Raw genomic sequence first — 23,708 nt, forward strand, 5'->3', positions numbered from 1 at the left:
TGCGGGGCCGCCCCGGCAGAGATGTAGGGCAACGGCGGGAGAGATGCGGGGCCGCCCCGGCAGGGATGCCGGCGCAGCGGTTCCCCGCAGCTCCTCCCATCCTCACCGCAAACACGCCGCGACCCAGAAGTTTTGCCAGCACGCTCCCGATTTTTAAGATGGCCCGGCGGGATGCCACGAGAATGGGCTACGGCGGCACGGAGAGCTGCTGCACCGGCAAGGGGCGGGATGGAGCTGGCGCTGCGCGGCGGTGCGAGGTGACCGGTGTCACCCACTTACGCCGTCACGGGCCAGCAGAGCCGAAGGTGGCGGGCGGGGCGGCGGCGGGTGCTCCTGACCGCCCCGGCCCGGGGAGCGGGGGCCGCGGGGGGCCTGCTCCGCCCTGCCGAGGTTAAGGTGCCTGCCGGGTCACGCATTAAAATATTATAACTATATATATATAAGATAAAAAAGAAAAGGGTGCGGTGGCGGCGCGCGGAGGCTGGTCGGAGGAGGGCAGGAGCTTTGGGCTGGGGGCGGTGCACGCCGGGGCATCACTCCCTCCTGCCCCCCCGAATCCCGGAGGAGCCGCACCCGTGCCCCCCCCCCCCCCCCCCCCCCGGCAGAACAAGGGAGCCCCTCCGGGGGGCACAGCCTGCATGCGGGTCTCCGGCGCTGGCCGCCATGGGGGTGCCGCCCCTGCCCCTTTACCTGCCGCCTCCCCGGCGTGGGGGGGGGCGGGGTGGGGTGTCGGCCCGTCCGCGGCGGGGGCAGCGGGGCGTGGGGGCTGTGGGTGGCGGTGAAGGCGGCGTGTGACAGATGTCCTCCTCTGACAGCTCTCGGTATCAGCCCAGTGGCTCCCTGCCATTGGCTCAGTGCAGCCGACCGGCAAGGCTGCTCGCTATAATAACACTATGCCTGCCAGAGGCGGCAGCTCAGACGGCTCCGCCGCGGCCGCGCCGCCGCTCCTCCCCCGGCAGCCAGCGCCGCGCCGCGCCTGAGGGGCTGCGCCCCCCGCCCCTCCGCCGGCGCCGCACATGCCGCGGGGCCCCGCCGGCCCCGGCCCTCCCCGCCGAGCCCAGGCCGGCCTGAGCGCCCCGCCGGTGGCGGGGAGGCGGCCCCGGCCCCATCCCCGGCTCCATGGAGTGCTACTACATTGTCATCAGCTCCGCGCACCTCAGCAACGGGCACTTTCGCAACATCAAGGGAGTTTTCCGTGGCCCCCTCAGCAAGAACGGGAACAAAACTCTGGTAATGGCTTCTTCCCTTGCCTCCCTCCTTCCTCCCCTCCTCGCAGCAGCGGCTCCGGCTGGCGGGCAGCCGCCGTGGGTGAGCTGCCGGCGCCGCAGGCAGCCGGGGTGCCGGCCCTCCCGGCGCGGTCGGTGGTGCCCGCACCGCCCCGCACCGCCGCGGGGATGCGGTGCCCTCGGCTCCCGCCCGCCCGGCTCCCCTCCGTGCTGGGGAGGCTCTCCCCGCGTCCCTGGGGCGGTCTGTGCAGCGGCAGGGTGGGCGCTTGCATGTCCCTTGCATGGCTGGTTGTGGAGAGCCGGTGAACGGCAAGCCCGAAGCCCCTTTTCGGCGGGGAGCCGCGGGGCTGGGGCTGCTCGGCCCGGGGAGGGGGGCGGCTGGCGGACACCCCCCGCGCACCGGGCGCCTCCCGTTGCGGACGGGGAGGGGGGGGGGCTGGAAGTGCGGCTGGGTGAAGTGAGGAGGGGACCCCAAACTTGGTTACTTGGGGTCTGAGCTGTTTGGGCTCAGAGATGCGGCTGTGCGAGAGCAGCTTGGGGAGCGGCACCCGGGTGTGATGGTTGGGCTGCCGAGTTTTTTCAAAGCAAAACTCCGCGTTTGGAAGGAATTGATGGCTTCAGGTAACTGCTCGGTGCTCCGGCAAGTCGGCATCTTAAGGCTCTTAAAACTGTTTCTGTGTACACGTGCCCTGCTTTGATATCTTTACATTTGTTGGGTTTCCTACGTGTTTTTGCTGACTTGCCTGGGCTGGCTTCGCTACTATTACTGAACTTCAATGGCAGAGTTACGACGCGCCAGTGTTGGCAATACGTGTGCTCTCCCGCCCGTTCAGATGAAAGGGATGTGGGATAACGGCGGGCTGGGTGAGCTGCATCACGTAACATCTCAATCGCCGCACAGCAAAGTGCGGACAGACGTCTGGAGAGTAGGATGGAGCTGAAAGAGGGGCTTAGCCACGTTGTTTATCACTCTCTCCCATCGCCGTCTTACTCCGAAATCCCCTTTGGAGGAGATGGAGCAGAACTTGCCACATTCTTCTTCACTCGAATGCATGACCTATATTGATAGGGAATTTACTAAAGTACTTAACATTTGCTGGAGTTGGCAAGCTTGCAGTTTCTCCCTAAATAAAGAGATTAAAGCAAGTCTGAGCCAAGTCATAAAAATAGTAACTACTACGAGAGAATCTGAGGCAGATTTTTGGACTGTTGCAAATGTAAAGTTCCTGCTTTCACGTTGTAAATCTTACCACAATTTTACATGCTGTGGATTCTGCATATTTTTCTGTTAGGGATTACGTTCTTGGAATTTTAAACAAGTATTTGTAGTATCCATGAGATGGCAATATGCATGTAATATTTCATTGTAACAGTTGCAAACCCAAGACCCACTGTAGAAATATTTGGTACACTTAAAATAATTGCATGATGCATCACCTTCTCTCTACTGAAAAATTTTAGTAAAGATGCATTTGACAGGACCGAGAATACTCTGATGTAACTTTTGGACTGTGTATTTATCTTGTGATTTGTAAATGATTCTGCTTCAATAACATTTTATTCTGGCTTTTTGATCCCCCACCCTGGCAAAAAAAGCAGCCCTGTATTCTCAACATTCCTGATTGGTCTATTTATGAGATCATGAGTAATAAGTAAAAACATTAGTGACCAAATTACATTGGAGAAGACTGGTATTAACTTAAAAATCAAATAAAAATATTGCGTAGGCTTTGAAACATGCTTGCTCTGGAAAGAAATTTAACTCAACCCTGTTCTTCAGCGAGACAGGGTAGATGTGAAGGGAGAAGAGATAGGATGGGGTTTGGGTTTCCCATGGGACACCTTACCTTTCAGAAGCTTTTGTTGTGGGCAGTGGGCAGAGTAACTGGCAAAAGTTTTTGCTGGGTTAAAAAGGGAGGGTTCTCGATGCTGGCTCTGTGGACAGCAAAATGAAGTCCTTTGCTATGAAATAAATGCTACATATGCAGACGTCAAACTTTTATTTATGTTTGATTTTTAATTTAAAGGAGGGAGAGATACCATTGGGTTGTGATACAGGGCGACTGGATACTTCAGACTAACAGTTCTGTGGTGCTGAAGTACATTTCAGCCAGCTCCAAGGCTGAAACCAACAGAGGATCGGTCACTTTCCCTGTAAATAGGCTTTCAAATGGAAAAAGATTAAAATCTTTATTAATACAAAGTAGAATATGCCTGTAGAAGTTCCGATAAGAATGCAGCCTTTTAATATGCTCTTGGTGGCTTCTATCCTAGAGTAAGACCAGGAGAAAAAGCAATTTGTCAATCTAAACCCCAGAAATATTTTGGAGCCACTCTGACTGAGACCTACCTTCCTATTTTGCTCTAAAGCATTCCACCAGTTTTCATCTGTGCTCCAAGCTTTCTAACATCACTGTTTCCTCATAAACTGAGGAGAACCTGACAACAGCCTCTGCTTGTACAGCATAGAACTGCTTCTATGCAAAACTCGCAATATTTGTTAAGCTATGCTTCTCTTAAACAGTTCTGCCACTCTGCTCTATCTGGAAAGAAAGATGACTATACATGCTACAGTAGAATTTCACAGCAATTAAGAAAGTACTGGTCCTAGTCAAATGATGAAGTTGTGGTTTCAAGATGATTTCGTGTAGTGTATCTTCAAACCTGGTAGCTAGTTAGGTTTCAGGGGAGGAAGGTCCTTGGAGCTTCTGGCTACTGTCCCACACTGAAGTGTCCTGCTGTTCACTGGCAACTCATCTTTTTTGCCCTGCTCTCCAAGAGAGGTCACTGAGAAACACTTTTCCCAACTCTTTGTCCCTGCAGGTGATCCTTAGATGTTCATCCTCTGCCTATGTCCTGGTTCACACAGAATTAATCATCTAAAGCTTTACGAAGTTTTGGTTCAAAGTCCACAGAAGGTAGCTGGAAGAAAGAGCTACAAATTCTTGCTCACCTAGTAGGGAACATAAAGCGCTAAGCTTTGTCCTTCCAAAAAAGTCTTTCTCAGTGGAGAGCATCAGAGAGTTAGTTTATGGTAAAAAGATGGAATAACAGTGTTTCTATTGCCTAGTTCCCAGCCACGGCCGTTTTCTAAGTCATATCTACCTGTAGTGCCTACTGAGTGCAAGGCTTTGAGATGGGATTGTGTGGGTGGAGAGAAAAGGATGAGGTGAAGTGTAGGAGAAGGAGGGGATGGCCATGCTTTTGTTCCTCAAGGGAAGATGTAGAGGGAAAACCTGAGCTTGGAAAGAAGTGAAAGGCATAAGAGGGAACAAAGCAAAGGGTGGATTTAAGCAAACTGAGATAAGAGGCTACTATAACCCCCCACTTTTTAAATTAAGTAAGATATGAAAAAAATGCTTGTGAATGAAGCTTTAGTGAGATGGTGGGGGAGGATGAAGGAGCGCTTGTCTGTGTACAGCTGCGGGTACCTGACAGTACAGCTTTGCAGGGTGCACAGAGTGTACGCCCTCGGGTAACAGCTCCGTGCGGGCAGGACCCGTGTACCTGATTGTAATGTGCTGCTCCTTACCAGGAGAGCGCATCTGAATAATGAATTGATGGGAAACTCAGCACATGTGGGAGAATAGCATCCCGACTCTTAAAATTCCTTCAGAAAATGCAGCGGTTTGGTTAAAAGGAGCTGGTGGTGTTTGGGCTGTTGGGTAAGGCTTTGTCCTCCCTCACTGCAGTTTCTACTGTCTGAAACACCCTTCAGGTACGTAAAGCCTCATAACAATCATGGAACTACCACTTCGGTGCTCTGGGGCAGCTCCTTGGAAGGGATGCTTTGTTGGTGGGGTACTGTTCAAGTGAACCGACTGCTGATCTTTGCATGGCAGATCGTTTTTGACAAGAAATTCAAAACTTACCATGTGGGTCAGTAATGTGTAATGATGTTGCAAATTTCTGATGCTCTTTCTGTTTTTTAATGTAATATTGCTTATGCCTTGGTGTTTTAATCAATGAATATAGGCCTGATTGCTTGGCCATGTCTTGTCAGGGTTCATATCTAGTGACTTTGAAGCTTTTCCCAAGGCTGTTGTTTTTAGCAGTAGCAATCTGTAGAAATTTGTTTGCTACAAACTCTTTTGTCCACAGATCTCCTGAAGTTTTCATGCACTTACAGTGTTATTTTTTTCTATACCGTATGTTATTGATGTCAAATTACACTAGTCTGTCTTTGTAATTTATCTTCCTTGCTGTGGCTGCTGTCTTGCAGTTTATAATCTCAAAAAGTATTGAAACTTGTATGGAAAAATAGCTCTCTGGAGGGAGAAATCAGTTGTTCAGACTCACAACCACAAGTGATTTGCTAAATCCTTAAAATGTCTTTCAGAATATAAACCAAACCATTTTCAAGCATTATCCTGGTTACATGTACAGTTTCTGGTTTGTCAGCAAGAGAACTGACTCTTGGTCTCCTGAGTAGCTGGTACGTGACTGGTGACTGAATATCTGCTCTTTCACCCAAGGATAGTCTACTGGTGTAAATGGCAGTGGTGGAGAACTAGCCATGTAGGGCTCGTTCACGTCTTTTAATTGGACAAGTACATTTTTTCTGTTGCTGGTCAGAATGAGTAAGGTTCAGTTGCTTGCCCAAGGAGGTCAGTGAAAAGTTTAGACCTTTATATGGTATGAATTGCTGCTGGAGTTGTGGTTTTAAGTGTCTTGTTGATACTAATAGAAAGTAGGTGAGGTCAAGAATTCCCTGGTCAGTAGTTGGTTAAAGACTGCTGTTTCAAATCTGCCAAACACAGTAACCTGTTACTGTGTATAACAATAACCTCTCTATATGCATGTAAATATATAGGTTTATACTTTGGTTATAACTATATATGCACAGGGGACTTCAGGGGAAGAATTGAAATAGTGGTCCCCAGCTCCAAGGGAGACAGGCACAAATGATCTCAAACTGGAATCAGGCTTTGAGCTCAGTGTGGAGAGGAAGATCACATGAACTTCAGGTGGCTACCATGTAGTACAGCTCCATGCCTCCCAGTCAGCTTGGTTGTAGGTGCAGGGAGTACATGTTGACCTTTAAAATACAGCGTAGGTACAGGTCTGTCTAAAAAGCTGATGGTTGTCCATTGAGACCATATTTTATTAATCCAGCTGTTTTTGCCATCAGCTATCTTGCCTCTTAGGTTTATTGAACAAGTGTGTGTGTGTGTGTGTGTATATATGAAAATACTTACAACTTCTTTTACAAGTCCTAGGGCTTAGTTCTGCTTTTATAAGAACTCCACAGAGTTCAGATGCTGATACGCTAGTGTCTTCTGAAAATGCCATCTGTTGTTCAGGCTGTCTGTTGTCTTTAGCTCTTTTACATTTTGTAGAATATTTTTGTGCTTCTAGATCAACTAAAGTAAATATGTTGTTGTGGTCATAGAAATTCTCATAAAATGGATTTTTATTACAACTATGCGTACCCTACTACAGTAAGAAAGCAGTAAACTACTTGTAAATCGGCTTTCCTGATGAAAAATCTTCTAGCTGTTGTACTCATGCATGGTCAGATGGAAATGCCTGCTGATTTCGAGTCATTTAACACGTGTGAAATAAACAAAACTTACCAGAGGTTTATTTTAAATACAGGTAAAAACAGGTCCTGCAGTTCTGTTTGCCATATTGTATATTGCCAGTAACCGAGGGTAGTTTTAAAATTGTGTCTTATACATGCAGGATTTAATAAAACTTTTTTTTTAGAAAAAATTTTTTACAAAAAATTGCAATGTATTATACGTTTTTCATCTTTAGCATTGCGGAGTTTGTAGGGTAGAGTTGTTAGGCTTGAGTTATCTTGGTTAAGGGAGAAAAATGACCTGGTACTTCCATTAGGGTTTGTCCCCTGTGAACGTGCTGGTGTCTGTGGCGTCTCACTGTGCTCACGAACCAGGTTTGGAACTCGATAATGTTTCCATCTTTTCTGTGAGAGAAGCTGAACAGCCCTAACTCATTAAAATATTAAAATGCAAAACAAATTCTACCTAATTTGATTTGAATAGTTAATCAGTGTCACTTAAATCATGATTGAAAACCAACCACTTGGAAGACAACAAAATAATTCGGTAAAAGGGAAGTAACAATGAAATCATATCTGTGTTCTGCATCTAGAGTTCATTTGTCTGAACACAGGCGACTCTTTTTTAAATAAGGCTCTTGGTAGTAGGCCTGAGTGAAAGCACCATCAGCAGGGTCGTTTTGGTTAGCTGAACGAAGATAAGTCTATCATAATTTATGTGCATTTCCAAGGCAACTCTGAGGGGTCGCAGGTGCCATGCAGTGAGATGCGGGGCACTCGTGTCCATCAGGCTCCGTATGAGTGCATCATCTGGTCCAAAATACAGTGGGAGCTAGAGCCCAACATGCAGCAGATTTGAACTGGGACAGCTTCTGATTCAGAGCTAGTACTGAGGCAGACTTTTGTGCTGTAACAGCTTATTAAATGCATGGTAAGCTTCAAACACATCGGTATTCTGTTGAACGTAATTAGACTATTACCATGGCTAAATTAGTACACTTGTTTATTTTTTTTTCAGATCAAGGCCTTAAAGAGTAAGTCTGAGGAGAGCCGTTGCCTTGAATATTTTCTAATGCAAATATCCATAGCAATCTCTGAGCTCAGAGATACAGAACATTAATTTTAACGCGTTGCTCAGTCTGGAAAACTCTGTTGCGCACATGTTGTTTTAACATGTTGCTAACTGGCAAACAGCAAGTTGGCTTCTGTATTTTCAAAACCATACATACTTTTGGATTCATTAAACTTACGGAACCTTCTCAAGGTGCAGGTTGCAGTTCTAAAAGTCTCACCTTTCCCATAGGCTGTGGGAACGTGTGGGTTTTCTGACCTTCCTATCATCAGGGATTCACCATTGAAAAAAACAGTTAACTGTGAGGAGGACATCCAGGGGACACCGAGTAGTGGCCTTTTAGTTTAGCACATTGGGTTTTCCAGTAGGACTTGACTAAATAGCTGCAAGATCTTGGATGCCCCTATCTGGTGACAATTGCAATATTTCCTTTTTTGAATGGCACCCAAGTATGCCAGCAGGAACAACTAATCTCTGCAAGAGTCAAAAATATTGAATGGATGCATCTTGAAATGTGGGGATGGACCAAGATAATCCCACAAAATCAATCCAGAGCATTTTCTATTATATAATACCTTAATACAGTTGCTAATGATGGCGGCCTTATTTATAGCATAGGTTCTTTAACACTGCCTGGTGGTGGTGGAAAGTGAGTTGATTTTTTTTGTTTGCTTGCTTGTGATTCAAATGTAAACACACGAGAGGGAGTGAGCCTTCCTCATTTAGCTGTATCTGGCCAATCCCTAATAAACAAATCCTAGTCAGACCCTTTCATTTTTCCACGCATTTTTGGAGTGAGAACAAACACTTTTCCTCCAGCATTCTTGAGAGGCTGGTATGTGATGAGCTGTGACTTAATGTTGTTTAACCAAAAAAACCCACCCCAAAGTAAACAAAACAACATTTACTCACGAGGAGGCACAATATTTGTCATGTTTAACCTTGTTTTTTCAATAGAGATAAGAAACTGCCTGAAGGCATCAGGAAACTGGAATTTTAAACTCATAGTGGAATTAATTTATTTTGTTAAAGTATGTTTACGATTCCCTTCCTCTAGGGAAGGGAGTGCCACTAGCCATGGCAGGGGTACAGATTGGGCAGAAGGTTTTGTTTTTCCCTTGGCAGATGTTCGTTCTGAACCATCTGAGTTGTATGTGAACATGAATCTCTGCAGAACCCTATTTTTTTCAATTTTTTTTAATTCTTTCAGATAGTAAATTTCCAGATATTTTCCATGTGGGATTTTAAATGGTGGTAGTTGTACAGATAGTTTTGTAAGAAAGGACATGCAAATTGTTCCCCCACAGCTGTAAGAGCAAATCCTCAAATAATGCCTGGAGAGTAATCTCCAGCTCTCCTGCCTGCCATTGCTCTCCTCATTGAATACAGTGAAGGACAGGGGTTTGACTTAGAATTCTGGAAGCATCTTGGAAAATGTTTAAAATTGGTTTGAGGAACTGAGATTATTTTTTTTTTTTTGTAGCAACTTGTCTTTGCATTTCTTTAATATTTTTTTAGGTTTTGGTGAAAAGGGTATTTTTAGAGAGACTTCTTTCCTCAAATAGAGAGTGATCAGACTGCCTCCTCTGGGACCCAGCTCAACTCAAATATTCATGTTGCTGAATTTCTCACAGCTACATATAGCTGTATTGCTTACATTGGCCAAGTCTTGGTCAGGTTGTTTTCTTTAAAACTTTGTAGTGCAAAATGTCTGGTAGAATTTGACTCTTCACCTTACAGAAATAAGTTTCTGGATTAGGAAAACTGGTTCCTTTCCAGCTTACTGATAACATATATCCACAGCAAATACAAATCAATGTTTCTGAAATCTGTGAGACTGTAATTTAAGAAACAGAACAACCCCCAAACCCCCCTCTTTTCTGTGTGTGGGTGTCCATAAAGTTTGTGGATTCCCCCCCCCCCCCCCCCCCCCATAAATACACTTACAACTTGATTTACATGGCAGGATGTAATTGTTCTTTTAGGGTTTCTGTGTAAACAGCTGCATTTTCTAAGTATTTAATTTCTGTTGGAAGTGTTTTTAAGAGGAGAGCACAATACCCGTTACAGAACAGCGTATCAGCTACTACTTCATAAAATGGATTTTGATAAAATGTCTGGACTTCAAGCTTGGGGACGCTCTTGGGTCTGTATAGGGTTATGATTCATACATGGGTCTAGCCAAGCAGTCCGCGACACAACTTGAGCCTGAATCTGTACAGAAAAATGCTTTTATTTATTTATTGATTCTAAATTAGTTATTATTGAAACATATGATTATTTAGGGAAGTTTGCATAAATGTGTTGATTTTTTTAAAGATGTTTGGCCTTGCTCTGTTGGAAACAGTTGGCTTTGCTGTCTCATGAAAGGGTAGAGCATGGACAAAGATGTTCGCCGAAAGCCTTGCCAGTCTCTAAACCTGCCTGTCCCTGCCTTGGTACTTGTTCTTCGGCTGCTCCCAGTTCACAGGATGGCTTTCTGGCCTGTTCAGCAGCACTGTTTTTCTGTGGTAGGAAAAAAAGGTCCGTGGTCTGCCAATACCACATCCAGTTCGCTTCTTAACGGTTAGCTGCTGGCTATGCTGGGAAGGAGGGGGGTGGGGGGGTGGCCATGAGGAGTGCCTGAGCAGGGTGGGCAGGGAGGATGGATGGGGAAGCGACCTGCGGAGCACGTGGTACCTGCTGCGGGACACTGCTCTGCCTCTCCGCTCCCCGCGGGCAAGGAGTGAGCGTGTCGTCGGGTGGTATGACCTTTGAAAAAGGCAGGGGCTTCTAAAGTGTATTCATGGCGATGGTAATAAGCTTCTCTGGACCAACAGGCTTGAATTAATCAGCAAAGGTAACTTTTATTTGTTTATTTATTTATTGTGTTAGTATTTTTCATGTTTGGATAACTTGTTTTTATAAAATAACGGTAATACCAAGGGAAACAAAGCAGCTGATAGGAGACACCATGAACGACTTACCCGTTCCATTAATGCAAGGGTTCTTCCCCATTGTTAATAGCACAGGAAGGTATTTATCCAGATGTTATGGCTTGGTTTGGTTTTGAATTTAAAAAATACTACAAAGTAGCTAAGTGGCGTAAATAACATTATACCAGAGATCTTGGACTTTTTATGAACTTACAGCATAGCACACTAGATCACAGTCTCCAGTATTTTTTTTTTTTGAAAGTATTCTATTTTTACAAAGTATTCTTTATTGTCAAAAAAAGTGATAAAAAGTTTAGGTTTACTTAGAAGTGAGACTCTGGAAACTTAGTGTAATTACATGAAGAACATTATGCTTTTTCACATGAGCCGTAAACAACTGTTCATACAAATAAACCAGGGTTGCTAATAGCTTTTATGTTGCTTATTTATGATACATTCTTAAAACATAGTTAGCTGATGCTTTAGACTACTCTGAGGTTAGCAGTGAAGCAAACTGCAGAGTAGATTTGGGACTTGTTGGTTCTTTGCTTTGATATTTCTGATAGTAATGTTAGTTTTGTGATAGTTTTAAGGAAAATATTCTTTTACAAGGGAGAAAAATTGAGGTAATATTTCCAAAGGAGCCACTAAATCACCTGACAGCTATTTGTTTGGCAAATAAGTGAATGTGTGTGAACTAGCAGGTAGCATTAATGATCAGAAAGAGATTAAAACAGTTTTAAAGGACCACTTCCAAAGGTTTATGGAGTTGTAATACTCAGGGTCTGTTGAGCAGAGACAAGAGCTTACTACCAACGGGATGTCCAAAATACTTGAGAGTTTCTTTATAAAACACCTTTGAGTGCTTGTGAGTGCTTGTGGAATTGCCAAGGCAATGTCGTGAGAGAAAGCCTAGTGAATCCCCGTAGCTGGAGCATTATGCCGGCAGCTGCAGGTGGTGGCAGAGTGTGCCCAGAGTGGACCTGCTTTATGAGTAACTGGGAAGTAAAGAAGAAAAATGGAGTTTCCCAGCGTGCTGGTATTTGAAGGGAAACTTCAGCTAGGTATGTGAAGGGAGCAAAAATACCCAAGCTATTTCATATAGTGAAAACGAAGGGTCACCAAATGATAGCAAACTATTGCAGTGACTAATGATAAGGTGGAACTGAAGAAAGACTATGACAAAGGTTTGCCTGTCAGCATGTTCATGGTGGCAGTGGCAGTATATCTGCTTTGTTTGTTCGGGTTCTTGCATTGAGAAACCGGACAGACTTGGAGAGTTTTTGGTCAATCAGATTCCTCTTGGAGGTATGTGGAGGGTGGCAACAAGCTGAAGTTAAGAGATGGGAAATTCTGATCAGGGATAAGGAAAAAGAAAAAATTTGAAGGGTGGTCAAGCACTCGAAGAGGTTGCCAGAGAGGCTGAGGGCACTGCATCCTTGGAGATGCTCAAAGTTTGACTAAGCAGCCTTAATCTGCCTGGTTGTGCTCTTAAGCAAGGTGTAATGTCCCTTTCAGTCAATGTTATGATTTTGTGTTTGATCTGTAGGAGAGGGGCTTTTAATGTCATCCTCTGTGGTATGAAGCTCCTTGGGGAGCGAGGCATGTCACTGTCATGTCCTGCTTACGGCCTTTTGGGACCACTGGGTGCTCGTGGCTCACATTCCAGGTGCTGGCTGGCTGGCAGGAGCCATGTCTTAGCTGACTTTCTCTGGGGATCTCCTAATCTGTCAGAGGTCTGACATATAGTGCTTGTTTCAGCTCTCAGTAACAAATAAATCAAATGCAACTATTGAATCTACTTACAGTTTCTTTTTAGGGATTCCTAAGCTGAGTCATGGTTTTCATAGTCAGTGACCCAACTTATAATTAAGAAAGATGATGGACTCGGAACTTGTCCAAAACGAATTCATATTTAGCTCTCACTCTCCACAAATCATATGCATTATCAGCAGTATTTTATTGATTACACTTTTTCATATTAAAAATTGCTGGAGTATAGAATCTCTAATTTTAGAAAGGCTTTTAAAAGGTACTCAGGAGCACTGCTGATAGAGGAATTGATTTGCTATTAGAACAGCATTATGCAGAGGCAAGGAAAAGTCAAGCTGAGCATTTTCTAAAGGCATTGTGTGGTGCACTCCTGCATTACTGGAGACGCACATTGTTGCAAAAAGGTAAAATAAGGAACAAGCCATAAAACTGACATTCTTCAGCCCACAGAGCTCTTACATTGTGGGATGGACAGTGTATACTTCCATAGTTTGAGTATTTCCAGCAAATCGGTCAGGTATTTTGCATCTCTTCATACAGCAGGTATGGTCTGTTTATGGGTTGTTTTTTTTTTTTCTCTTATATATTTATATACTTAGTTATATTAGATTTTTATATTTCATAATGCATATAATATTTATAATTATCATATACAATTATTTTTTATTATATTTTAAAACTATATTACGTATATGCAGACCCGTGTTTAACACAGTGGTATGGCATCATACTCATTTCCTATAGTTCATGGTTTACGTAGAGCAATTATGATTCTGAGGGAGGGCAGTGCCAAAGCTCGTTATGAGTGGCTGAATCTCTCTTTTCTGTAAGAGGGGGCTAGTTGATATGAACAGACAGTTTTCAGTTACTGGAATGGAACTGAGCAGAAGACCAACCTTGCAGAAGTCCCCGTAGAGCAGATCTGTGCATGTGAAGACTGAGTATGTTCTCCTTCATCCCCATCACAAGCAGTAGAATTCTAGTGCTTGCCTTGAAGTGTTCTGGTCGCTGCAGGCCAGGTACCGGCTAATGCTGACCATGTTGAAGTCAAGGGATGAATGTTGGATTTATTTTCAAATCGGTTAGTAGAGTAACCGGAGCCATATATAATCGCCTTCTAAAAAAATCTGTCAGAAGTTTGATGCGTAGTAAATGTGAAAGCTACAATATGGAATAAATTAGCAAATGGCTCAAGTTCAGTGTCTCTCTGAAGACTACAGGGGGGTAGAGGAAATTACACTTGTATTTTACACCTGCCAAATTGAATTACAGCAACAAATCTGTATAATTACAATTCAGAGACCATGATTTATTCTCGGAGTTAGGTAATTAGAAGCAGGACTGCACTTGAAGGTTCAAATTGGATTCTTAGAAAGAGTCCCTTACATGAATATGACCCATACAGAAATCAGTGTTTTCATCTCTTCTATTTTAAGAATTTTGAATCATAATGTAAAGTGACTCATCCATTATTTCCTCATCTCTTCATCAGCAAGATGCACAAGAAATTGTTCCTTTGATTGTTTCCCTGCAAATGTGAAATCTTTACAGTTTCTTCTCTTTTCAACAGGCTTTCATAAATCCAATTAACATTAATGAGTCTCACATGTGTGCATCAAGAGAAAGAAAAAGGACCTTTTGTCTCTTAAAGCATGTGTTTAACTGCAGAAAAAAATGAAGGAAAAGCTTTTGGTGAATTACGGGTTACAAAGTCAATAGCTTCTATCTCATTTTCGCAGTAGCTAACACATTCCCCTGGTTCTCTCTCCCCTGTCAAGGGTCCTTGTACGAGCTATAAATGCAGGATGAGCAGTGCTATCGGTGAAGTGGTGAGTGCTATTATTACCTTCAGTTCTAAGATTAATTACTAATAGGCCACATTTTCAACCGAATGGCAGGATTACAATAGGGTTAATGTGACTGTACTTCTGTCTCATGACATAACTCTGGGAATAAAGTGAAAAGGAGTAAAAAGTATTAATATCTTAGTGACCTATAAAAAAGAAGTGCTTAGTGCCGCTCTGCTTAGAGGGATGACAGGAGAACCTCTGAAGAATAAGACTGATGGTGCAAGAAGTTCATGAGATTTCATATTATTCAGTAATATTTCTTGTTTACTTGGGGGGGGGTGGGGCTCTTGGAGCAGCTGCGACTTTCGCGATGACACGGGAGGTCTTGATTGAGCTCAATGCTGCGAGCGGGGTCTTAGATCGAATACTGACCTCTAAAAAAGCATCTGCTCCTGTTGCTGGTAAAACAGTCTCAACACAGGGAATTTTGCTTAATTTAATTCATTGTCAATTAACACCAACTTTTGATTACTGAACTGTGTATTGGGGTTGGCAAAGAAGACTTAAATTGAAGAAATGCTTCCTTAAATTTGGCAGCAGTGAAGCTGGGGGAGGGAAGTGGGTGACTCACATCAGTGTCATGGCCAACCACAACGGGTGCGGGGTCCACCACGTTCCCCCCACATCCCCTGCCCCCCAAACCTGCTGAGTGTCCCCAGTACCTTCCTCAGTCACAGCTGACGTGCAAAAAGGCTCCAAGGAGCTCATCGCAGTATAACTATGCTGAAACCATATGGTCTATCAGAATCATAATATCACTTCAGAGGTTTAGAAATAGCATGTTTATTAGCCGTAATCGCTCAAAACCTTTCATCTAAATGAATAGTCCTGAGTATTCAATGTAGTTACATTTCCATACAAACCTTTTGTGCCTTTCAGTTTGGAATAGAAGGCATCATCATTCACATAAAAAAACCCAACAGTGAAAGCCTCTTTAGTTGACCCCTGCGTCCACAGCCATCTAGTATGATCAGGATCAGGACTTTCTTGGAGGCACAGATTACAGGTAGTTCCATGTAAGATGATCTAACATGCACATCTATATAGGATGCTCTATGCTTCAAAATAACTGTTACACTTTTCTGTCAGGAGGCATTTCCTCATTTCCTGATAATTTTACGGTTTTGCAGTGGTGTTTTCTCTGCATTATTTGAATTTAAGCCCATTTTGTCTTGACTGTTTGCTTTTACTCCTTGATGGTTACATCCTTCAGATATCTGTAAACTGTAAGAATCCTCAGTCCTTACATCTTTTCCAAGCTTGGCATGCTTAGCTGTTTTCCTCTTTCTTCATACATCAGTTCCTTTAGTCTTGATTATGCTGTGGCTTTTTGGTTTTGTTTTTTTGTTTGTTTGTTTTGAACTCGCTCCAGCGTTTCAACATAAATCTATCAAATGGTTCCTAGCAGTCCATATAAAAGGTGAAATTAGAAGAATTCCATGGATGTTGCTAGTGGTTCCTTGATGCATAGATACTTGGGGGTGGATTGTGCAGTCTGTATTTATAGAGGCGTATGCTTATTCTATACATAATCTCACTAGGACCACTCACTTCATCCTGTTCTTATGACTTCCTTAATTTCCCCCTCCACTCCTTAAACTCCTTCCCACAAATGCAGCATTTGGCTGTGGGTAGAGTTTTTAGTTTTGTGGAGTCTTTAGTAGTGCTGTGACTTCTCTATTGCCTTCAGTATATCAGATACAATTTTCAACTTCTCAGGAAGATGCTTTGATAAATCCCTGATTATAACACTTGTAAGAGAGGCTTGTTTATATTTTGTAAGAATAATGTGATCCTTGCCAGAAGCTGACAGATTTATTTCCTTCTGCACTATTAATTGCTTGAACTTGTATGTGTATGAAAGAACAGGAATAAATATGATGTATTTCTACACAGCTAGAGACATAAGTTTTATTTCTGATCTCTTTGTCTTTTAATTTTTGCCTTATTTTCCCCTGTGTGGGGTTTTTTTTCCCCTATCAGTGGAAAATCTACGTAGCTTGGTTAGAATTTCGCTGTTGTCCTGCTCAGTGCAAACCTCATCTCAGTGGGTATGTCCATTTTCTGTTGTGGGTCGTTGACCTCCTGGTCTGCTTTAGCTGACATTCCTTACGTGCTTTTTCTGGTTAGTGGGATGATCTGAATCCGCTAAGGTTTTCTTTTGGGGTGGGGGAAGAAGTCACATTCGCTCCTTCCACTGCAGATATTTGGAAATACCTGCATTGTGTTGAACATAGATCTCACGGTTCTCTTATACAGTTCTACAATTTAATTTTCTCTGTTTTACCTGCCTGACTAGATTGGCATCCTCATCACCTGCCATCTACCACAAATTCAGGTTCTTCCATTATTTCTTTATAGACTCAAATTTTAAATGACAGACATAAATTGAATGAAGGTGAGCTTTGCAGCAGACAAACGCTAGTCACCAATAAGCCTAAGTTAATTTTTACTTGTAACAAAATATGAGAGCCGTCAAGATGTGCGTTTTATTAATCTGAAGAAGCATACTGCTTTGGCAACATCCATTTCCCAGGGATGCTGTAGCCTGCCAGGCTGCAGAAGTACCAGTTATTGTCAGCTTTTTCATAACAGGGTTAGCTCTTACATCTGTGTGTTCTCTTTTACCCTTCGTTGCTGCAGAGAAGTACAGGACATAACTTGAGTAATGTGAGATTCCATGTTATTTCATTTTGGGGCAACTGTGCTGCTCTCTTCTGTCCCCTCCTTCGCTGTGCTGGGCGCCAGGGTGCCTGTAGGACGGAGCTGACCTGCCAGCTGGGGTAGCAGGGCTGCCTTGCTTTCACTCCTGTTAAAGTACCGAACTTGGCAATGAAAGGAAGGAAAGAAAACATCGTAAAACTCTCAGATACAAGCTGACAAGTTAATATGCATGCTTGAACACTTAAAGAAATGAAATAAAATCCTGGGATGCCAGGGTTGTCTGGTGAGCAATCATTTTCATCACAAAGCTCTGGGTTTGAGAAATACTGGAAGAAGATAAACAGATTTAGTGATTTTTCTTTTTTCTTTTAAACCATAACAGTATTTTATGTTTCTTGGTGCCTTTTCCATTTCCCCCATTCCATTTCTTTTATATCCGTCATTTGGAGGGACAGGGGCTGCCTACGACTGCATTACTTGTAATTGGAAAGATGATTTGCTAAATGTAATTCTCTGTTTTAGACTGTGTACTTTTTAATGTCTCTCTGTCCCATGCTCCTACTTTGCTTTTCTTTCTTCTGTGCTCTGTTTTGCATATTTTTCCTTTCTGCCTAAACCTTCCTCATGCTGTTTTCTTTCTTTTTTGTATTTTAAAAGCTTTGTTCCATTTCATATCCTAGGTCTTTGCAAGTTAATTCGCAAAACCAGATGCCGTTTTAGAACTAGATTAACTGCCTTTGGTCAATCAGAAAATGAGAATTCAAGGTCTGAGCTCTTGTTTTGACTAGGTTTTGGTGTTTGTGTTTTTGTTGTTTTTTTTTAGAACAGGCCTTTTTGATTATGTTTTAAGTACAAGGTCTCTAATACAGTTGTAATTGCTTTGCTCATTAATTTGTTAAATCTGGTACAGATTTAATGGTATTGTTGCAGTTGGCATTTAGCTGATTGGAAAAACATGGTAATATTTGTGTTCAGATACTGCAAATGAGAGAATGGTAAACCTGGTTTATGCTACTCTATGCTTGCGGTACTCCACGTTGGTTCTTGTGAGCAGTTACAAGTTGGAAAAGACCTCTTAAAGCTTGACTAGGTGGAACTCAGAAGTTTGTGTTTCAAAATGAGCATGTGGTTATTACTGTTATTTATTTTTATAAAAAACAACTAGGACACCGGAGTGACTGTGTGCATGCACACATAAGTATAGATATATAAAATGTATTTTCAGGCTCACTATTCCTTTTATAATGTGAACAGCATGATGGAGGCTGTGTTCAGGTAGACTTGAGTAAGCAGGGTGTGATCACACAAAAAAAATGAAGAAATCTCTTGTAAAATTTTCTCGCAATTGTATTTTTTTTTGTTTTCTTGGACAAGGAGACAACGGCAAAACTGAAGTGTGTTGTTTTAAACTGGCCTTCATCATGATGGTGAACACTTAATCTGATGTGAATTCACCTTCAGATCTTTAAGATAAAGACCTGAGCTGCTGTTCTTAAAAAAAAAAAAAAAAAAAAAAGATGTAATGAAAAAGTTATTTTGAAGAAATGGAGAGGGTGTGAGGAAGCAGAGGAGGATGTGGCTGGTAACAAAGCATATGGATTCCTTCAATAGCATTGCTAGAAATGCTGAGGTGGGTTCAACTGCTGGTAGCTGGAAGAGGGCAGTGGTCATACTGGCAGAAGGATGGACTTCCCAGAGAAGTCTGACTCTCTGGCCATTTCTTGAGCAGATCTCAAGGACCTGTGGCAGCACGTCACTTTGCTTAGGTATATAGTGAGGTACACTGGGAGTTGCTCCTTCTGTTGTACTCATGGGCTACATAAAGTCAAAAAGTCAAGAAGATACTAAAAATGCATATACTGAAATTTAATATTGCTTAAACTTTGTGTTTTCTGAAAGGCATAGAAGAATATTTAAAACAAGATTGTGAAGCTTTTGACTCCTCCTAACTGTCAAACCTCATTAAAGCTTCCTTGAACGGTTTCCCTTCAGCTTTTTCCTGCTTGCCTCCCACAATAACAGTCTCTCCAGATGACAATAATAATCAAGTACTCTAATAAGCATATATACGGTAAATCAGTGCTGCCTATGCATATGGACTCATCTGCTTGCTGGTCTGTGTATGCGCATGGAAAATGGTCAGCTGCAAGGAGTCAGGCACCTGCACGCACCATTCATCAAGCTGATGTTTGGAGTACGTAGGGAAGCTAAATGGCTGGAAAGAGCTATCTTGTTCGAAAAAGCCACTTAACGACACATTCAGTGAGGAGGTAATATCTTTAAAAATATTTAGTGCCACTCAAAGCCTGAAAAAGCAACTCTTTGAAATATTTCAAGACCAGCATCTTTCAGGGGAAAGCTGAGCGGTTCATACGCAGTAATGTTACTGTCTTTTAACGTAACAGTCTTAGATACTTAGATCCACTTACTACCTGGAAATACAGCTTGTACTGAAATCTATTAATTGTTTAAAAGTGTCAGATAGCAGAAGAGAACTGGCTTCATTACACTGTACTAAGCATGTTAGAATAATAATTTAGTACGTTCAAACGCTGGGCAGGCAGGGATCATGAGCCTTTCTGACACTTTAACATTGCGATTCTGTCTCTCTTCATGTGAACAAAAAGTGGGGTTTTCAGAAAGGTTCCTGCTTATGCAGTGTATTTTTTGCTTCCTTAAGCTATATTCAGTGTTAGTTTTCACTGTTATATTTCATTTCTTATTGTACGTGATAGATTTGCTGTTTCCTTTAATCTTGCCTGCATTTCAGAAGTAAATGGAATTAATCCCGTGGTAAATTCCTATGTGTCCTCAATCGAACTGTCAAGCTTCTGTTGTTGGTCCTGGAAACATTTGTTTATCATCAGACTTGTTAAGTCTTATGTGTTGAGACCTAGACACGTACCAGTGGTTCCTATCTCATTCTTCCTGAAGCAAAGTGTCTGTCTCACTCATTTTCAGTGTTTGTAGCAACATATTACAAGTTGTCAGTAAGTGACATATTTTAAAGTGGGGTCATGTTTTGCTTTTCCACTACTAAAACGGGCCATAAACGAGACATCTTGTAGGTTCTGCTTTAAATGGGCAGCCGTGACTGAATCACGTGTTTATTCTGATGTTAATGTTTAATATATGTGTGCCTTTGGATACTTTATGTATAAATGACCTGTTGAACAACCTGAAAATTACTCAAGTCTCTATGCATCTCCACAGGTTCTTCCCTGATCCATAGCAATGAGTGGGAATCGGAAGAGAGCTACGTATGCCTCCTATAGCAATAATTGGGGGCTGTTTAAATCAGTCGTGGGGATGCAGGAATGATCACATTACCTAGGCTTAGGAATGTTACCCTGTGTTATTTGAGCATGAATTTAGCCTGAGAAACAATGAGTAAATCGATTCAGCTTAGCTTTCTTTTCTCCTAGGCCAAGCTAATTTGAATTGCCTTACCTGGCTTGCAGTTAAGGGCAGGAATGAGGACCGTTGATTTACATAACCTTGTGGGAAGTTGGGGTTGCCCGTTTGAGCTGTAGGAGCTGCACTGAGGTGGCTTAAGCTCTGTAAAATTATTTTTGCCAGCACCTGCATTATAATTATTTTCAGAGGAATACCGTAGTTTTGAAGTGAGTTGCCTTTCTCCCTCCACCATGCATGTGTTGGTGTGATTTGCACGGCGGTGCTGGGACAGGTGAACTAGATTGCTTTTGGAGAAAATGAAACTTCCCTCCGTGAGTCTACCAAAACGTATGTTAAGCCATCAGTAGGATTCCAAACCAATGACTGGCCTTTGGATAGCTTTGAATTTAGATAGCGTGGGAATTGCAATATATCTAGTTTGAAGTCAAGTTCCTGATCTGCTTGTGTTACACGGCTGTTTACACTAATTGAGTCAATGTAGAGATCTATCCTCTTGTGCAATTTCTTTGTAATGTAGACATGACCATATGTCTATATATAGACTGAGCTATGTCCAGAATCAGCATTTTACTCAGTAATACGAAAGTGCAATTAGATATTACAATAATTATATTGTTTCCTTTACAGTGTATAAAGTTATAAAGCAAAACAAGAATAAAATACTTCATGTTTTTGTATTACGTGTTTGCGTGCAAACATTTCCTCTTGCCCAGATGCACACAAAATTTCTTGCCCGTGTGATTGTCAATGTCTGTTTTACCAAGTCAGGAGGCAGAAGGGAAGCAGCAGGTCTGTAGGGCAAGAACATCAAACCCCAGTATGTGCAGTGGATGGACTTGAGGGCTTTCCCTTCCTGATAGCTCTGATCCGCTCCAGCAGACTGAAAGGCCTTTAGCAGGTAGAGTGTGTTAGGCAAGTCCTGGAGTGCATCTCCCTGTTTCCCTTGTGTGCTCCAGGACTTCTCCATGGTTTGAATCAAAACATGGTAGATGAGAGCGGTTGGGATGTGCAGGGGCAAACACTTCGGGAACTGAAGTACCAATGTAGACACGTCTGCTCACATGCTCACTTCTGCCAAACAGCATGTCCTAGAAGCAGGTTTGTTTTTTCAGGTGAGGGATGAAAGTATGAGAGAGGTTGAGGTTCTGTTTATGAAAGCCCATAATGCTTTTATGAAGTTAACTTATATTTGCTCTTGGGTTTTCTTTTCCTCCAGCGGAATATTCATGTGTCCTTTGAAAATAATTGGTCTGGTCATCATTAAAATCAGTGAGGATATCATTTAAGTAAACACCCAAGTACTATGGTTGCAAGAAAAGTTCAAGCTTTTCCTGAGCGTTTGAGGACAGAGTCAGTGCCATGTCCCTCCCTCTGTGTTCCCCTTAGACGTGTTTCAGGCTTCTGGCTTCATTAGAAGTAGTATCATCAGTAGGAGGAGCTATGTCTTCACTATCTCCCTTCACGTTCTCTGTTTTTTTTCTCTCAGTGTTTTTTCTCTCATCTTTAAGGAGTTTGTCCTTTCAGTTTATTGAGCTAAGTTCGCAAAACAAATCTTGTTATTCTCGCACTGTGTATGTTTAATTCCTGAATCTCTTTCCATTTAGGATTGTATGAACTGGGCCAGGAAAACAAGGCAGAATATCTGGAAAAGCTATTTAAAGATGGTGAAAATCTTACAGTTTCTCGTCTGATGCTAGGCAGGATTTGTTGTAGAAGTTCAGTGATTAAGTCACACCAGGTGCTGTGCTACACATGCAGAAGGGTAGCTTGGCACCAATGCAGCAGGGCTGCCCTCTTGCATGCCTTCAGCAGCTGGGCCAACATCACTGCGTCAGAATAACTCAGTGCTTCTGCTCAGCCTTCTCTAATCACCTCACTTAGATCCAGGCTTCTGAAAGAGCACTCAGAAAAAATGATTTAGCTTAAGAATTTTTCTAAATAAATAAATAAATAAATTGGGAGAGTTCTGCTCTGTGTCTCTGGGACAGGGACTCAGGGGGACAGCTCGGGATGTTTGGAAGGTTTGTTTGATCTTGGTCTATCTTATGCTGTTTATATGGCACTGCTCTGGAGTGGGACATGGCCAAGAGTTCTCTTACCTGCAAGAGCTCCTTAGGTGGCCAAGGGAGCGAGCGTTACCTCTGTGATGTACGCTGTCGTGTCTGAGAGTCTCCTCGCTTTGGTAACCTGAATGGCAAAGGTTTCTATCATAGCTGGTGTCAAAATGCTGGTGGAGTTCAGTGTTGGAGCACCTTTCTCATAGCGTTGACTGTTTGTATGAGACTTTTTCCCCGATTATGTAAAATATGTGCAACTGTTTGCAGTAAATGATTAACTGCGTACTATGTGAACTTTGGAACGTTATTGGTCTCTAATGCTGCAGCAGAATGCTGAGATGTGTATAAAAAGCTAAAATAATTGTTAGAATATCCACCTTTTCATGCACGAGGAGACTTATATTCGTGCAATTAAGGAAGCTTAATATCTTTGTAGACTCCTGAATTTTTCAGGGGAAAACAGTAAGTGGCCAAGCATGTTTTGGGTGTAGAAATATTTTACACAGAGTTTAAATGATACCATTTTCCTATGGAATGAGATACAGGCAGGTAACTTGTATTTTCCCTTCTATATATTTTAAATTACAAGGTACCTAGGTGCGCAGTGATGCATTTTCCTGTTGTTACTGAGGTATAACCTGAGCTGACAGCTCCTCTTAACAACTGGACATAATAGTCCTAAATGGGGTGACTGCTACCTGCCTGTGCTGGGTCCTTCTGTTCAGCTGGCATTTTGCCCACCTAGAAATTGCTCAATAAAACTTGAGTAAAATATATGGGCACAGAGTGATCTTTTTAAAACCCCTACCAACTACCTTCCTTATTTTACCTCCAACATTTACTGTTGTTCATTGACTCAATAATATTATCTGTATAGTTAAAGGTAGGGAACAAAATGAATTGACTTTTCTCAGTTGTAAAGAAGAATGATCGAGCTAATTTTCAAATAGGTGTGTAAGGTGAAAGAATAGTATGCAAATTTTAATCTGAACTTGAAGTTTAATAGTCACATAGCTAGACACAGTCACTTATGAACCAATAATGTAGATAGAAGGGGGAAAAAATTACTGAGTTTTGAGAATGTCACGAGCTGTACATGCAGGCCTTGCTCAGTTAAAAAAAGGCAAACCAAGACCAAACAACTCTTAACTCCTTTTGGCTTCAGTAAATATTGTGTGGGGTGTAAATGCACGTTTCCAGTGCAAAGCCA

The 23,708-nt window shown here is 42.6% G+C and overlaps 1 protein-coding gene across 1 annotated transcript in view; it reads left to right on the forward strand.

The window, feature by feature from the left end:
- The first annotated feature begins 631 nt into the window (after positions 1–631).
- Positions 632–23,708, forward strand: part of ZNF804A (zinc finger protein 804A) — a 153,090-nt gene continuing 130,013 nt past the window's right edge. The window contains exon 1 of the mRNA XM_056350511.1: positions 632–1,230. Within this exon, the coding sequence (XP_056206486.1) occupies positions 1,120–1,230 (111 nt within the window). The 5' untranslated portion in view covers positions 632–1,119. The remainder of the gene's footprint in view (positions 1,231–23,708) is intronic.

This window comes from Falco biarmicus, chromosome 8 (genome assembly GCF_023638135.1).
Source record: "Falco biarmicus isolate bFalBia1 chromosome 8, bFalBia1.pri, whole genome shotgun sequence".
In the NCBI taxonomy this organism is placed as follows: domain Eukaryota; kingdom Metazoa; phylum Chordata; class Aves; order Falconiformes; family Falconidae; genus Falco; species Falco biarmicus.